Genomic DNA, 17,690 nt, shown 5'->3' on the forward strand with positions numbered 1-17,690 from the left:
TTCTAATGAAGACTGATACCTGATAGTCTTGTGCTATGAAGTCCAGGGGCACTAAACATTAACCCATTCTGAGGTGCATGCAGTGGTCCCTTTGCTCCCACATTGACCTGGGAGGTATAAGGAAGATGGGACCTCAGCTGCCTGCCAGCATCACTTTTGAACTGTATGTCTTGCAGGTGACACCGCATAGTCAATGAGTGTGTCTTCCTGCTACCCAGCAGGGAAAAATGCAGACAGTGTCCCTTTAAGGGAAGATACCAATAACCTTGCATCCTCTTGAGAAGAGGGGGGAAGGATCTTACCAAATGATTGCATCCTTCAATGTGCTTGCAGCCCCCTAAAAGGCATGTCCCCATCACACGGTGACAAGGGATAACAAAAGGTGCAATCCTCCTCCCTGCGTGGCAAACAATAAGTTGTAGTCTAATACGGGCTGCTTTTTCTTTTAAAGAAAGGCAAAATAATAGGATTTATTTTTTTTAATGGCAAAGATCTAATTGCAGAAGAGAAAAATGAGAAATACATAAAAATTCAGCAGGAAAATCAGCATCTATGAGTGACAGACACGGTAGGTGTTTGCACAGGGGACGGCAGCAAGCAGGGGGCAGCAGCGTCCCCTTGGTGAAGTGGGCTGCGGGAGGCGTGGGATAATGGGTCCACCCTATGCAATTCAAACCATTATTACTTAACAGGAACAGGGCTGCAGGTTGGATTTGCAGCGGGGTGTGGATAATAGAGAGAGAGGGAGACTGCGTGGTTTCCTCAACCCCCTCCCCCAATCTCTATGTCAGCTGCGCGAAGTGGTGTATACCCCCCCCCCCACCTACGATCTGCATCCATGGCGCATCCTCCCCTCTCCCTTGCATCCTAACGTGAGCTGCACGAACGCCATACCCCCGCCCCCTCCATAAACCAACCCTCCCCCAGCTGCCTTAAGCGGTGCATCCTCGTCTCCCCTGTGCTGCGCTGGGAGCTGCACCCCTGGTGCATCCCCGACCCCGGTGCATGGAGCTGGGGGAGCGAACCGGCCGGGCTGCCAGCAGCGGCGCGAGCTCCAAGGCAAAGCCCCGCCCAGCGCGCATCCGGCCCAGCCAATGAGAAGCGGCGGCGCGCGCCACAAAGAAGGAGCGGGGGCTCGCCCGCCCCTTCAGCCAATGGGGAAGCGGCAAGGGCCGGGCGCGTGCGGGAGCCGAGTCCAGGCTGCGGCGGGGGCGCGCGGAGGGGGGTGTGTCGGCGCCCAAAGCGTGTGTGTGTGTGAGAGAGAGAGAGTGGGGGGAGGGAGCCCTATAATGGCGGCCGGGCGGCGAGAGCGCGGCGGCGCTGAGGTAACATCGAGTCGGGGGCGGCTGCCCAGCAAAGGGCCGGCGGGAGCCGAGCGGGCCCTCGGAGGGGAGGAGCGGCTGACAGGCGGCCCGAGCAACGCGGCCTCCTTCCGTGCCGGGGGCAGGGCAAGCGCGAGTCCCCCGCTGTCGGGAGGGGGGAGGGGACTGTAGGGGGCGGGGGCTGAGGGGAGGGGAGTGGGGGGCTGAGGCGCAGGAGGGGTCACCTGAGGAGGGGGGGCTGGGGGGAGGCCTCACCTGCCGGGTAGGGGAGCGACTGGGGCTGGTGCCCTGCTTGGCTCTCTGGGGTGTGGAGCAGGCCTGCGAAGGGTTTTTAGTTTCCTGCTGCCCCCCCCGCCCCCCCCCCGGGAACGTTAGACCAGCTCTGGTTTTGCTGGAGGTCTCCAGGGAGGACCTGAGAACGGCGGGGGAGGGGGGAGGGAGTTTGCCTCCTTGAAGGGCCGGGGGGAGGGTGTAGCAGGGGGACTTTCCCACCCCCGTAGTCTTTCCAGTACTTGAGCGAAATGTGGATGAAACATGTGGGCTCTAAACACCCTAATAAAAGTCACTTAACCTGTCAGTCAGTCAGGAGCCCCTTCCTTTACCTGGCTGCTGCTCCCCAGTCCTCGGAGTAGAGAATATGTGAAGTTTGATATTACAAAACCGGGCGGGGGGGGGGCTTTTTATTGAGCCTGTGTCTGCTGGGGGGGTGAGGTTTGGTCAGGTTAGATTATTACATAGACCCGGATGATACTTGGGAATGTTCTGATGCCCTATGAGAGGAAGGGCTGGTGTCTGGAAATGCCCCCCCCCCCCTTTTTTTTTTAAAGAGGGCAGTGGGGAAGACAGGTGACAGTTGATATTTATTGAGCAGTGGGAGTGTTTCTGGTACAGTGTATAGTAAACTGATGCTTAAAGGGTAAATTGTGCTCCATGCTCTGAGCCTGAGATGACCCATGTCTGGGAAATATGTGGCTTTCCTTCACAATTACATTCATTTTATTGGTTTTTTTTAAATATCCGAACTTGATACCTTTTGTGTGTGTGTGTACCTTCCTTTGTGTGTTTTCTAGTTACTTTACCTGAGCATTTAGGCTGCACTATTCTCCATATGCTTATATCATGATGTTATAGGAGCAGGCTAAGTAAATATTACTATCTGAATCTCACATTGTAGTGGCATTTCTGTGGGGAATTTATAGATTGTAAACATAACAAAGATGTTGCTGCCAAGTCTCCATATATCTGCACTGATGTTGTCATGAGACTGAAGATATTTGTAATTTCTTTTGTGCTGCAAACCTTGTAGATACTTGAAAGTTGCCTGATGATAGAAGGTTGCTTCAGTGAAGTAGTCCTCAGTGTATGGTTTACACTGGCCAAACACCTGGCCAAAGTTTATTTTCTGTCTGTAATTAGTGTTCCTTTCTGGTTGGCTTGCATTCGTACAATGCTGTTGTATTTTTAGATTTGTAATCTTGCAAGGAAGATTTTTATGTATATTCCTGTGATTTTTTTTAAAATATGAACATATAAGTTTTAGTCCAGCCTCCATCCTTTCTTAACAAAACTAGAATTTGAGTGTAAACAATGTAGAATGTCTTTTTAAATATCTTGTCTTGTTTAAGCTGTCCATTCATAATAAGCTGTTTGTATTTAATTTTTAAAAATTAAAATATATCTCAAAGTACTCCTTTTGCCTCGGTACCAGAAAATCATTTAATAGTTAAACTACAACAGAAAATGTTCACCCTTGTCTTATGTGACTTCCTACTTAATGCCGTTTGAAACTATGTATAAAATCCCCTAAGTATGGGCTTCTGCCAGGACCTTAACTGGTAAAATGCTATAATATATGGTGAAAGAAAGCACAGTACTCCACTGATACTGTACACAGAGTTAGAGTAAAAGATGTTGAGATTAAGCAGTTGAGAGAGGTATGTGACAGTTCTGTCCTGACCTAATACAAGTGAAAGATAGAGATGAGTGTTGTTGTGCCTGAACTGTGAAAGTTTTATGATAAAGGGTGGCTAAAATGATAACATTAGTATATAGTGTATATTTGAAAATCCTTCTTGGCATTAGTCATGGTTTTACTAAACAAGTTTGAGGCTTCATATCGGTAACATCTGAATGTAATGGCTCATTGCAATCTGATTTATATTTGATGAATGAAAATACTGATGATTTTAAGCACAGTGATTAGCCCAAATGATACTTCTCTAACTGATACAGAGAGAGGAAATGCAGATCGATCAATATTCATAGGATTTAGTCCCGTGTTGTTTTTTCCCCCAGAATCCTTGACCTTGAAGATGGTGAGTAGCCAGCCAAAGTACGATCTAATACGGGAGGTTGGTCGTGGTAGTTATGGTGTGGTGTATGAAGCAGTCGTCAGGAAGACTTCTGCGCGGGTTGCAGTGAAAAAAATTCGGTGTCATGCTCCAGAGAATGTGGAACTAGCTCTACGTGAGTTCTGGGCACTGAGCAGTATCAAGAGCCAGCATCCAAATGTTATCCATCTGGAGGAGTGCATCTTACAGAAAGATGGTATGGTGCAGAAGATGTCCCATGGTTCCAGTTCTTCCCTTTATGTACAGGTACATGAAACTGGGAGGAGGATGGGAGTAATTTATGGGTATCTAGCTGGGCAGGAAGAAGTGGGGAAGGTATGGCTAGCTTTTTGTCTTTATATGCAGTGTAAACAATGCTAAGAGTTCTCTAGAGATGTTTGAATACAATGGGTTTACTAAACAGAATCCTCTGGATTTTCAGATTTATAGCCATGCAACTCCAGCAGACTTAATGGAAGTCACACAGCTAAAATCCCATCTAGCTCTGACAATTTAAGGGAATGAAAACAAAACACAATCCAGATACACACTGTTGTATTTTCTGGGTAAAAGCCCTACAGTAGCTCTAATCATGAATGGACATTTGCTGATTTATTAAGACAGAACTCACACGGATTTCTAAATGCCAGCTGTCCTCAGTAGAGGAAGTAACCATCTTTGCTTAGGAAGCCATCGCTTAGGATTCTGCCAGTAACCAGGAAGTGCATTACCAGAATGCAAGAGAGATTTATTTTTACTTTTTAAAAAGGGCAAATAAACCTTAAAAGCTTTTGGAAGAGAAGCAAAGGTGATAAGGGCATGATAGGAATAGATATCTGAGAAAGTAAATTCATTTATGTATAAATATCACTCTTCATTGTGTGACTAGCACATCCAGTGAATACTTACCAAATGTTTACTTTATTTATATATGTCATGTGTTATCACATTAAAGATAAATTGTGAGAGTTGATCAGATATGTAATAATCAGACACTTGTTCCTGTTTTTTGCATCTAGTGCAGGTCTTTTATTAAATATTTGTTATGGTAGTGTTCAGTCAGGATTTAGGTCCCATTGGGCTGTGTGCTGTACAAACGCAGGAAGGCCCCTCACAATTTAGCAGTCTTTTCATTGTCTTTGATTCAGTCATTGTCCAATGTTAGACATGACTGCTGGGGAACATTGTAAAAATGCCTAGCTCACTGTTGTTAAAGGGAACATTGAGGTATTATACCAGTGTTAATGACATTAAACTAGGCGAGCTAAGGAAACTTTCTATTTTGGATTGATGGAATAAGGATGATCTACACTACACTCCAGAGGGCACTGCTGGAGTGACAAAGAGCATGGGTTCAAGTTTAATACATTTCTATTTATTATTACTGGTATTGTAGCACCTAGACGCCTCAATCAAGTCAGAGGTCATTTGTGCGAGACCCAAACATGGCAAATGATAACACCTGTCCCAGAATGCTTATAAGTATAGAATTATCTGTTGTATCTAGACTTTCAAAGAGGCTTGGGTAACTTTATAATGACATTTATAATTATACATGTTAAGATGGGGGCAGTCAAATCTCTTGCCCTGTTCCTACCCAAAAAATAGAACACTACAGAATTGGCCAGATGCAGTATGCAAGTAGTAAAGGGGAAGTACCTTCTTATGAAGCATTTGGGGACAGATACTCAGCTGGTATAAACTGAAGCCAATGGAACTATGACAGTTTAAACTAGTTGAGGACCTACCTGTTGGTGTTGTGTCACTGTCAGGGGTAGGATATTGAACTTTGTGGACTAAAGGTCTGAACCAAGGTGCTAAATACTATGAAGACTTAGGAGGACTTTATGGAAGAAGAAAAAAATGTACTGCTAGGACTTATTTCTCTAAAAAGACTCCTCACTACTGCCATAGTGCATCAATTTCACTGTCATGAGGTGTGGGTAAAATGTGAATACGTAGTTTGAACATTATTTATGTTCCTTGTTCAGTCTCTGCTTATCATAGAATATCAGGGTTGGAAGGTACCTCAGGAGGTCATCTAGGTCAACCCCCTGCTCAAAGCAGGACCGATCCCTGACTAAATCATCCCAGCCAGAGCTTTGTCAAGCCTGACCTTAAAAACTTCTAGGGAAGGAGATTCCACCACCTCCCTAGGTAACGCATTCCAGTGTTTCACCACCCTCGTCGTGAAAAAGTTTTTCCTAATTTCCAACCTAAATCTCCCCCACTGCAACTTGAGACCATTACTCCTTGTTCTGTCATCTGCTACCACTGAGAACAGTCTAGAGCCATCCTCTTTGGAACCCCCTTTCAGGTAGTTGAAAGCAGCTATCATATCCCCCCTCATTCTTCTCTTCCGTAGACTAAACATCCCCAGTTCCCTCAGCCTCTCCTTATAACTCATGTGTTCCAGTTCCCTAATCATTTTTGTTGCCCTCCGCCGGACTCTTTCCAATTTTTCCACATCCTTCTTGTAATGTGGGGCCCAAAACTGGACACAGTACTCCAGATGAGGCCTCACCAATGTCGAATAGAGAGGAACGATCACGTCCCTCGATCTGCTGGCAATGCCCCTACTTATACATCCCAAAATGCCATTGGCCTTCTTGGCAACAAGGGCACACTGTTGACTCATATCCAACTTCTCATCCACTGTAACGCCTAGGTCCTTTTCTGCAGAACTGCTGCTGAGCCATTCGGTCCCTAGTCTGTAGCGGTGCATTGGATTCTCCTGTCCTAAGTGCAGGACTCTGCACTTGTCCTTGTTGAACCTCATCAGATCCTCCAATTTGTCTAGGTCCCTCTGTATCCTATCCCTACCCTCCAGCGCATCTACCACTCCTCCCAGTTTAGTGTCATCTGCAAACTTGCTGAGGGTGCAATTCACACCATCCTCCAGATCATTTATGAAGATATTGAACAAAACCGGCCCCAGGACCGACCCCTGGGGCACTCCACTTGATACCGGCTGCCAACTAGACATGGAGCCATTGATCACTACCCATTGAGCCCGACAATTTAGCCAGCTTTCTATCCACCATATAGTGCATTCATCCAACCCATACTTCTTTAACTTGCTGGCAAGAATACTGTGGGAGACCGTGTCAAAAGCTTTGCTAAAGTCAAGGAACAACACGTCCACTGCTTTCCCTTCATCCACAGAGCCAGTTATCTCGTCATAGAAGGCAATTAGATTAGTCAGGCATGACTTGCCCTTGGTGAATCCATGCTGACTGTTCCTGATCACTTTCCTCTCCTCTAAGTGCTTCAGAACTGATTCCTTGAGGACTCGCTCCATGATTTTTCCAGGGACTGAGGTGAGGATGACTGGCCTGTAGTTCCCAGGATCCTCCTTCCCTTTTTTAAAGATGGGCACTACATTAGCCTTTTTCCAGTCATCTGGGACCTCCCCCAATCGCCATGAGTTTTGAAAGATAATGGCCAATGGCTCTGCAATCACATCCGCCAATTCCTTTAGCACTCTCGGATGCAACACATCCAGCCCCGTGCTCGTCCAGCTTTTCTAAATAGTCCCGAACCACTTCTTTCTCCACAGAGGGCTGGTCGCCTCCTCCCCATGCTGTGCTGCCCAGTGCAGTAGTCTGAGAGCTGACCTTGTTCGTGAAGACAGAGGCAAAAAAAGCATTGAGTACATCCTCTGTCACGAGGTTGCCTCCCTCATTCAGTAAGGGGCCCACACTTTCCTTGACTTTCTTCTTGTTGTTAACGTACCTGAAGAAACCCTTCTTGTTACTCTTAACATCTCTTGCTAGCTGCAACTCCAGGTGTGATTTGGCCTTCCTGATTTCACTCCTGCAAGCCCGAGCAATATTTTTATACTCATCCCTGGTCATTTGTCCAATCTTCCACTTCTTGTAAGCTTCTTTTTTGTATTTAAGAGCAGCAAGGATTTCACTGTTAAGCCAGGCTGGTCGCCTGCCATATTTACTATTCTTTCTACACATCGGGATGGTTTGTCCCTGTAACCTCAATAAGGATTCTTTAAAATACAGCCAGCTCTCCTGGACTCCTTTCCCCCTCATGTTGTTCTCCCAGGGGATCTTGCCCATCAGTTCCCTGAGGGAGTCCAAGTCTGCTTTTCTGAAGTCCAGGGTCTGTATTCTGCTGCTTTCCTTTCTTCCTTGTGTTAGGATCCTGAACTCAACCATTTCATGGTCACTGCCTCCCAGGTTCCCATCCACTTTAGCTTCCCCTACTAATTCTTCCCGGTTTGTGAGCAGCAGGTCAAGAAGAGCTCTGCCCCTAGTTGGTTCCTCCAGCACTTGCACCAGGAAATTGTCCCCTACATTTTCCAAAAACTTCCTGGATTGCCTGTGCACCGCTGTATTGCTCTTGCAACCTTAGGAGCACAGCTGTATTAACAATTTCACTTTCAAGCGGCCATGTGTTTTTCACTCACTTTTCAGAAGAAGAGCCTCACTGTTGATTCAAAAAGTGTTCCTAGAAGGCTCTATTAGCAGTTGCTTTGACTTTTGAAAATTCTTTCCAAGTATCCTTAGTCCAGTATGTATTGGTAGTATGTGGTGTTTATTATTAACACACATGGTTTGAAATGCTTAGTTTCCAGAATGTGCTGAAAGCCACCTCACAAGCTGAAGAAGCAAATGTACAGTTGTGTAACTAGGATTAACAAAGCTGATTAGTTGTTTCATTAGTTTTCATGTAAATCAGTAACTGGAAATTCCTGCTCAAATATATTCCATGCATCTGGGAAAATAGCTAGTTAATAAGTGATTACTTCAAAATAACTTCAGCAAAAGCAGAAGCTCGTTAGTTTCTGTTGCTGTTTAGCTATGCATATTGATTGTTCTTCGTTAGAATTTATTCATGGATAGTACATTAGAATTTATTCATGGAGATGGAGTGAAAAGTAAGTTTCAGACTTCCATTACATAATGTTTCATCAGCAGAGGACAAGTAACTCCTTGGCGCTGTACCAGTGCTACCTGCTGAAACACTGTATTTGGATTAAAGTTAGAGTGGGTGAATGGCTGGGACACTGCCCAGCTGAAATAATGGGAAGGTGATACTTGGGTATCTTTCAGAATACTTTTATCTGCCCATAGCTCTAGGCTTTAAATTGGAGTTTGAGCTATGTTTTTCAGGCAGAGAGTTAGTAGGATTGTCAAATTCATTGACATTTAAATTTTTTTTTAATTTTACATGAAATAGATAAGAATGTAACTTTTGTCCCCCTCTGTTCCTTTCTTTTATTATTTTTTCAGTCAGTAGTTTTGTTTCTGTGAATTATGCTTCCTGAACAGGTATATGAAATCTCTCTTCCTTGTTACAGCTTGTAGAGACCTCATTAAAAGGAGAAATAGCCTTTGATCCCAGAAGCGCCTATTACCTTTGGTTTGTGATGGATTTCTGTGATGGAGGAGATATGAATGAGTACCTGCTATCCCGAAAGCCCAGCCGCAAGACCAATACCAGTTTCATGCTTCAACTCAGCAGTGCCCTGGCTTTCCTTCACAAAAATCAAATTATCCATCGTGATCTCAAACCTGACAACATTCTGATCTCACAAAGCAGAATGGATGCTAGTGACTTGGAACCCACTCTGAAAGTAGCTGATTTTGGGTTAAGTAAGGTATGTTCAGCCTCAGGACAGAACCCTGAAGAGCCTGTCAACGTAAATAAATGTTTTCTTTCAACAGCATGTGGGACTGACTTCTACATGGCCCCTGAAGTCTGGGAAGGACATTACACTGCAAAAGCAGACATTTTTGCATTGGGAATTATAATTTGGGCAATGTTAGAAAGGATCACCTTCATAGACACAGAGACTAAGAAAGAACTTTTGGGAAGCTATGTGAAGCAAGGAACAGAGATTGTGCCAGTTGGGGAGGCACTTCTAGAAAACCCCAAAATGGAACTTCTCATCCCTGTAAAGAAAAAATCTATGAATGCCCGTATGAAGCAGCTGATTAAGGAAATGCTGGCTGCCAACCCACAAGATCGTCCTGATGCTTTTGAACTAGAACTCAGATTAGTCAAAATTGCTTTTAAAGACAGCAACTGGGACACGTGACCTCCAATACCCATAATCCTCTCAACAGAGCTGCTTCTGTTTTTTAACAATGGTGCAGTGCAGCCTTGTGGCAACAAAAAACAAAACAAACCTGAACTGAGAACTTCAGGGTTTAGTTTTACCAACTGAATTTCTTTTGATTTGCATAAATTAAAGTAAATTTGAGTTGGCCATTTTGTTATAAATACATTTATATGTATATTACCAAGATGTTATACTCAAGTGTGGATGTAAAGATGATCATTTATATAAGTTGGCCAAAAAAATTCATGCTTTGGGATGTTCTTGCTTTCCAGAAATATGTTATGGAATATTGCAGACATTCCAGTTTCCTATCACAGTATTAGGAACTCCCATGGAAGAGGAGGTTTGCATGCTGGTAATGCAACCCCTTGTACTTTGTAAAGTAAATCTATGTGTATATATTTATGCATATGTGAGTGACTGAGCGTGTGAGTTTGCATTCCATACAGAGAAAATGCCACTTTTGTTTAAATTATTTGGTGTGAATCTGGATGATTGGGATCTGTGAGGAAAATAAATGAAAAGCCTACTTCCCTCCCCACTCCCAAATGAATTGTGTTTTTTACATTTTTATTTTTATATCCTATAAATGTAAACAAAAAAAGGCCTAAAACTTGACTTTATAGACAAAAATGCAATGCAAAGGGATCTGAAGATTTAAAGGTGCTGAGATGTTTCTTAGCTGAGCACTTACCACCTAGTAAGGTTGTAGCTGAGGGAATCAAATTACAGACTTACGTAATCATGTGCTAGCTTGTTCCTTAAATCATTAATTATTCAGTTTCATTTTATTTGGCTAACCAAATACTCTAACGCCTTAGGCTACAGTTTCCTAACATGCCTGCACTTGTGCATCTATAATCCAGTAGCAACTAGAGCACTTTCGGTTTGTGAACTTGGTTTATGAAAATGTAGATACTCAATAGAGGAATCCAGCAGATAAAATAGTACTCTAAGACACTTCCTCCTCCCCCCGCCAAAAAAAGACTGAAACAATTTCTCTGTGCCCTTTTGTTTGTTACCCAGATCTGTTAGTCACTTGTGCTTCCTTTCTTCTTGGCATTGATGGTTATGTCACTTAATGTGATCGTGCTGTGGGGATGATTTTCTTAAATGGTGAGCATCTCCATTTTCAAATGTGGGCGAGAAGTCCTAAAATTCAGTGTGTGAATGAAATATTGCAGCTTCAGTTAAACTTTTCATGTGGAAAACTTTAACCAATCTTTGCATTGTTTCTCTACATATTAAGAGGTAGTGTTTTATTCCTTTTTGATTTGATTTTTAATCCTGGGTGGTAAATCTAAAAGTTTTGAAATAGTACAAGGCTTTTAATCCATCTTCACAAAAACTGATTCATATGTTAATGGAGAACTTCCATGAAGAGTGCATTCTAGGGTAGACTAAAATAGCTTTGCAGTAGTGTCATGAACACCAACTAGCTCAGGTGCGTGATCTTACTTGTTTACCCTTTAAATTATCGTAATTGGGGGAGGAGACCTGAGACTAAATTTACTCATCCAAATGTCTTGTCTGATTGAGTAAAATCTTAAAGTTGCAGTGGGCTTTTAAACAACTTTTTTACAAAACCAAGTTCACAAAATTTTTAAAACTTTCAAAATGAAATACTTCTGATTTGGGATTAAACATTCCCCTGGAATGCTTGCAATCCAAACATTGCACCCTAGTGGTGCTGTGTAAACATCAGAAAGTGAAACTGACCAGTCAGTGAATGAAGTGAAGTGAACGCTTACCACAAATGAAAAGTAGAGTTTGTCGCTCCTAAAACAAAAAGGGAAGGGACCATGAAGCAAGGTTATTGGTCACTTTTCTAAACTTTTAGGAATTTGTAAGAGCCAATTGTATTCTGTCCTTGCACAGTGTAGTGTGGTGTAGCGGGTTAGCAGGGAACAAGGAACCCTGGATTTTATTTTTGACTCGCTTTGTCACCATAGGCAAGTTATTTAACTTCTGCCTCTCTCAATGAGTATACTTCCATGTTTCAGAGGTGTATTGTATGGCTTATTGGTTCTAAAGCATTTAGAAATCTGAAGATGCTATAGAAATGCAAGATGGCAATAGATTTCAGGAAAAGATGTATTGTCGTGTTGAGATGTTGATAGAGCATATTGGGCCAGAACCTTAGCTGGTATAAATTGGCATAGATTTCATTAGTGCTTTGCTGATTTATACCAACTGAAAATTGGCCCCTGGTCATCTTGAGCAGACTTATCGTGATGTCACTGTCTTTCTTGCATGTGACTTTGTCTATAAAGGTAAGGTTGGAATTTAAACTTTATAATTAATAAATGGAACTTATTGGAAGTCATCTGTTCATTCTGTTAATGTTTTGTAAATTGAATCAGTACACCAGAAGCCCCAGCTTGCCTTTAAAGACAAGGTCACAGTGCAAGGAGGAAGGTAAAGCTGTGACTGTGTGCACAGTGGTACTGCACAATGTATTAGTAACATTCCGACACTGAAAAGTTGATACTTTTTTGAGGGTGATGTAAGATGAAAGATCGTGCCCTGCTAGAATGACACTCTTGAAGATTTTAAAAATATCAAAATACCAAAGCAGGGATACTAGTCTGTTCACTAATGTACCCTAAAATGTTGTTCTGTCTTGGAATAATATTTAGCGCTTACCTTCTTTGTGAATCAATTAATCTCCTCTGAAGAGTTTCAAAGGATAACAGTGAACCTGCTTCTTAACTTTTGTTGAGAAATTAATTTAAAGCGATAGTTAATGGATCATACGGTAGAACTGTTGATTTCCCAAAGTGTTTCTTTGCACTGATTGCCACTTTAAAGGCTGGGGGTACCTATAAGACCCTCTCATGGTGCTTAGCCTAGTGGTGGTGATGAAGCTGAGTGTTTCATTGGTTAACACTGAATGGTAGTCCTTGAGGTCTCTGGTTTTTGTGTGATTTTGTTGGTCTGGTGTTTTTTTTTTTTTTTTTTTTTTTGAATCTTTGATGTAAAACCTTTGATCAAAATATTGTAGCAGCTACAAAATAATTCACCAGCATGACACAAAGGTCAAGATATTCATCAGCACTTCAGAAAGAGAAGACTTTCTAATCTTTCTTTAAAGTTGTAAAATATATTTTATGAAGAATTTATAAAGGCAGAAAATTATTGTGTAATTTATTTCAAAACAATCATGAACTTAATAAAATTGGAATTTAAATGAAACTTTTTGGAGACTGTAGAGAAACTTTCTTCCTAGTCAGTGTCATTGGGCTATATATTTAACCATCACCTAAACTACAGACTTTTTCAGTCACTTGCTTGCCAGGAAAGGACTATGGAATGGTATCGGTTTCTTAGTATGTCATTTTCTTAAATTAACTTAGTGCTTATGAAAGGTGCTAGATTGATGTCTTTTGAACCCTGAAGTCTCTTCTCCATTCTTGGCAGAGTTCATGTTTTTTATTATTTTTTTGATAACTTTGACAGATATCAGTTTGTTTTTAAGCATTTACTTTTTTTTTAAATTTTCACAGCTGTCAGAAGTTATGGAGGGGTCAGACAAAAGACCGTGAGATTCAAAAAGTTAAAACTTTATAATGGTTAAAACACAAATTGTCAAGATCATGTGTCAAAATATACAAAGTAAATAGCCTTAAAGCAGACTCTAGTAACTTCTCAAGCAGCATTTTTCTTTCTTTGCCTATCTGTAAATTTTTGTTATGGAAGAAAATATTTTTTTTCATGGGCTTGTAGATATAGGTTGAAATTTGATGCCTACTGATATTTGCTGATTAAAAATCGAATCCTTCCAATTCTATCTATGTTCATGGAAGAAGAACATCATCAGTAATTTTTCTTTTGGTTTCCCATCCGTGTGTCACAAATCTGACAGCAGGGACTGATGAGACATAAAGATCAACAGCTAATTTTCTTACCAATAGAAATGGGCCATGTCCGTTCAGTCCCTGCTCTCTCTGAGGCTGTTAATGAGGGTCTAAGTCATGGTGGTAAGAACTTGTGTATAAGACCATTAAGAAGTGGTCTGAGATAACAAAAATGTTCTTGTACATACCACTGAAGGCATCAGATTGCAACAGTTTTCAGTCATTGCCACCCAGGGCTGTCTTTTGAATCTCTGAAAGACCATCTCTTGTTACCAATCCTGTTAGGCTTTTGAGCCTATCCCAGCAGGATATTTGTAGATCGAGATGCATCAACCCTTTTGGGTCACTGACACATATTCTATTAGAACAGAGGTTCTCAAACTGGGGGTTGTGACACCTCGGGGGGTAGCGAAGTTAGTATGTGGGGGTTGCAAGCTGTCAGCCTCTGCCCCCACACCCTATTTCACCTCCAGCATTTATAATAGTGTTAAATATAAAAAATGCTGTTTTTTTTTTTTTTTAAATTCAGGGTGGGGGAGGGGTCCCACTCAGAGGCTTGCTGTGTGAAAGGGGTCACCCATACAAACATTTGTGAACCACTGCTTTAGAATGACCTTTGTACTGTTAACTTATGCTCAAATACACACCAATGGGAGGTTCATCCTAGGGGGATGTCTGTGTTGTGCATTGGAATAGTCAGACTTCTTCCAGAACGATGCCACAAACTGTTCTGAATGTGTGTAGAAATTGTCACCAGCCCAGCAATGACATCTTGCAACATTAGCCTCACTGCAAAGGATTGGAGGGAAGCATTAAAGAAAGGTACTAACTGGCACGTCTCCTTCCTCAAGTATAGTATGTGGGCAGAATGCCCAGATATGACTTTATTGTTTAAATTAGTCTGGTTTTAAGTTGAAGCTGGAAAAAAGCCTCCCCAGTCAGAGGGCAGCACAGGTTGCTTGCTTAGACAGATCCTGGACCCAGTTAGATGTAATTGACACTCTTTGGGGAGGCATGTGAAATGACACTGACTCTCCTAGCACACTGGGGTCCTTGGCTAGGGCTTCTAAGCACAACAGTAATGCTAATAATTATGATGAAAAATCTTAGTTGTGATAATGAGTGGAAATATAAAAATACTCTCAATGATTAATTTAAAAAAATATTGGTATGAGTGTTCCAGACTGAGGGATCGTACAACTGGGGTGAAATGATTAATGTATAGAATAGCACAAGCTGTACACTTTATAAATTCTATTTCCTTGTCTTCTGACTCCCCTGTCCCTCCACCAAAGAAATCTTTCATCTTTGCCAATGCATCTAAATCCTGACCTACGATACCCTATCTATCCCAGTGGAGAAAATGGATCTGGTTCCCAGCTGCGAAAGACTTGTGTGCTAAAATCAATAAGCTAATGCGTTCCTCCCCCTGGTCCTTACATTTTTGCTACAGGATAAAACTGATTTAATTCAAGGCAAAACTGTCCCAATTCCTTGATGGACTGACTTATTTATTTTAATTTTTTTTCAGAATGATGATGATTTTTAAACAAACTAAATTCCCACCCAGCAAACAAAATAAAATGCTAAACCTACATCAATGTATTAATGCTTTTAAAACTGAAATTAATGTGAGTGATGCAAAGAAGGCCACATTTTTCGAAATTTAACACAACTACTTTATTTCACTAATTTTTTGCAAGACGTTAAATTCTAGTCTGATCATGCTCATACTGTATTTATTGGCAGGGCGTTGCTCTTTGAAGCTGGGGTTGTGAACTTTACTTGCTTTTGTTTTTGCTTTCTGTGTTCATTTAAATAATGCTCTTCTCTGTGCATTGGCCAATCAGGGCACTTTCCTAAATTGCAGCGTAATGATAGACGTTTCTTTTGCGGTTTAGATAAAATCCTGTCTGAGGAAACCTACAGTAATTATGCCCCGCCCCTTGGAACATTGCCCTCTTTTAAAGTGCTGCATTTTTTTTCCCCCTTAACATTGACTGTTTGTTAGTACAAGGTCCATTTAAGCTTGTGCAATCTGCATAATGAACTTGAGGTTTTGTGTACTGTTTTTTCTTTCCTACCAAGGATTGGTGTTCATGATTCTTTTATGCTTATGTGTGCCAATTAAATGTCTTTCTAAACTTCTACTGAAGAGCTGTAAGAGAGGAGAAAAGGGTAATGAACTTCTACTAGCATACAAAGGATACTGCTTCAAGGTAAACTAGCAAAAGATGTTTAAACACAAACCATTTTAACAGGGCCCCACAGCTCGCAGGAGACACTGCCAAGTAGCATGTGCTGTGCCTCATTTCTTTTTCAGTCATGGGGTGAGCAGCTGATGCAAAGTGCTGGTTATTCTTATAGGTACAGTCCCACCAGTTAACAAAGAAGGATTTGTTACACCCCATATTAGATGCCACAAATTGCCTCCGTGTGTCTGACCTATCTGGTGAATATTTATGAAAATACATTAGTAGAATACCCAGCTCTTACAGTGCTTTCCATCCGTAGATCTCAAAGTGCTTTATGAAGGAGATCAATATGATATCCCCATTTTAGAGATAGGTACAGAGGTGAAGTGACTTGTCCAAGGTCATCCAGCTGGCCAGTGGTAGAGACAGGAGTAAGAATGTCTTCAGAGGCCCTGTGCAGTGCTCCATCCACTAGGCTGCACTGCATCAGATTGGCTGGCAAACTGCTGACTAAAACAGAAGGTAACTGTGTAAAGAATGACAAATAGTTGTGCCAACTCTAATATTTACCCAGTTCAGCTAACATGTTCTATTGGCTGTAATTTGGAACTTTCAAATGTCCCACTGAGTAATATGGAGCATGGCCACAAGGTGGCACATGATAACCATGATTTTTGCCTGAGTCTGCCTGGGTTTTGAATTGCCTCACTTTAGTGTTGATGGTGATGAGATCTAGCTCTGACTTTATCTGATGAAAAGCACTAAGTCTTACATTTATTTTCAGTAAGAGCCCTGGAGCCTGAAATTTTCTATACAGCAGTGCAAGCTTTCCCCCAGGCTGCTCCTCTAATGTCCCTCAATGTGACACAGAAAGATCATTTCTAGGGGAGTCAAGGTGACCCATTCAGTCTATGGCCTCTGCTGTTACTGCCACAATGGTCCCACTTGTCGTGGTGATTTATTGATGTGAAGCCCTGTTCAGTGAAATCATTTTGATGGGCCTCACTGGAGTTCTCACTGAAGTCACGGGAAGTGGTATCCTAGAGGTGAATCTCCCTTGCTGCAGATTAAGTACATTACTTCTTGTCCTACTCTAGTGGACACAGAGGACAGTGGCACTCTTACAGGAGAATATCAGGGCTCCGAGAAACTATCCTCCAATCACTCCACTCAGAAAGAGCCAGTTGACACAACTGACTTCCTCCAGAAACTCAGCAACATCAACAAGCTCCCTCTGAACACCATCCTTGCCACTATGGATGTCCCCTCCCTGTACACCAGCATTCTTCACAATGACAGCCCTGCTGCTTGCCTCAAATATCTACAAGGCAATGGACAATACTCAGATATCCACCCCAAACATCACCAACCTCATCCATTTCATCCTCATCCAGAACAATTTTACATTCAACAACAAACATTTTGTCTAAACCATGGGAACACCGTTGGTACTAGGATGACTCCCCAGTATACCAACTTCTTCCTGGGCTGCCTTGAGGAAGAACTTCTGGACAAACACACCATGCAACCAATGACATACCGGAGATACATCAATGATATTTTCATCCTCTGGACACAAGACTTAAACTCCCTCATAGATTTCCACCACAACTTCAACAACCACCTCCCATCCATCAAACTCTCTAGAATACTTCCCCACTGGTGTCAACTTCCTGGACACCACGATCAGCTTCAGCAATGGAACTGTATGGACAACTACATACAAGAAACCCACTCATCTACCTTCACAGATCCAGTAACCATTCCAAGCACACCAAGAAATCTGTTATCTACAGCCAGCGCTCAGATACTACAGAAGAAAGTCCAGCATGTACACCTTTTAACACACTTAAAACTACCTTTAGTGAACAAGGACGCCACCCAAGAAATAGATGCCAGTATGG

The 17,690-nt window shown here is 42.2% G+C and overlaps 1 protein-coding gene across 3 annotated transcripts; it reads left to right on the top strand.

Moving 5' to 3' along the window:
* Positions 1–487: 487 nt before the first annotated feature.
* On the top strand, positions 488–12,929 carry PDIK1L (PDLIM1 interacting kinase 1 like). 3 transcript variants are annotated; one of them, XM_073317572.2, is made up of 3 exons: positions 488–568; positions 3,618–3,919; positions 8,970–12,929. In XM_073317572.2, the coding sequence occupies exons 1-3, from the start codon at positions 553–555 to the stop codon at positions 9,708–9,710; spliced, it is 1,059 nt and encodes a 352-aa protein (XP_073173673.1). In that variant the 5' UTR covers positions 488–552; the 3' UTR covers positions 9,711–12,929. The 3 variants fall into 3 exon arrangements, with proteins under 3 accessions (XP_073173673.1, XP_073173674.1, XP_073173672.1); XM_073317573.2 differs by lacking the exon at positions 488–568 and adding an exon at positions 1,220–1,325; XM_073317571.2 differs by lacking the exon at positions 488–568 and having other exon boundaries at positions 1,798–3,919.
* The last annotated feature ends 4,761 nt before the right edge of the window (positions 12,930–17,690 follow it).

The sequence above is a fragment of the Lepidochelys kempii genome, chromosome 19, assembly GCF_965140285.1.
Source record: "Lepidochelys kempii isolate rLepKem1 chromosome 19, rLepKem1.hap1, whole genome shotgun sequence".
In the NCBI taxonomy this organism is placed as follows: Eukaryota; Metazoa; Chordata; order Testudines; family Cheloniidae; genus Lepidochelys; species Lepidochelys kempii.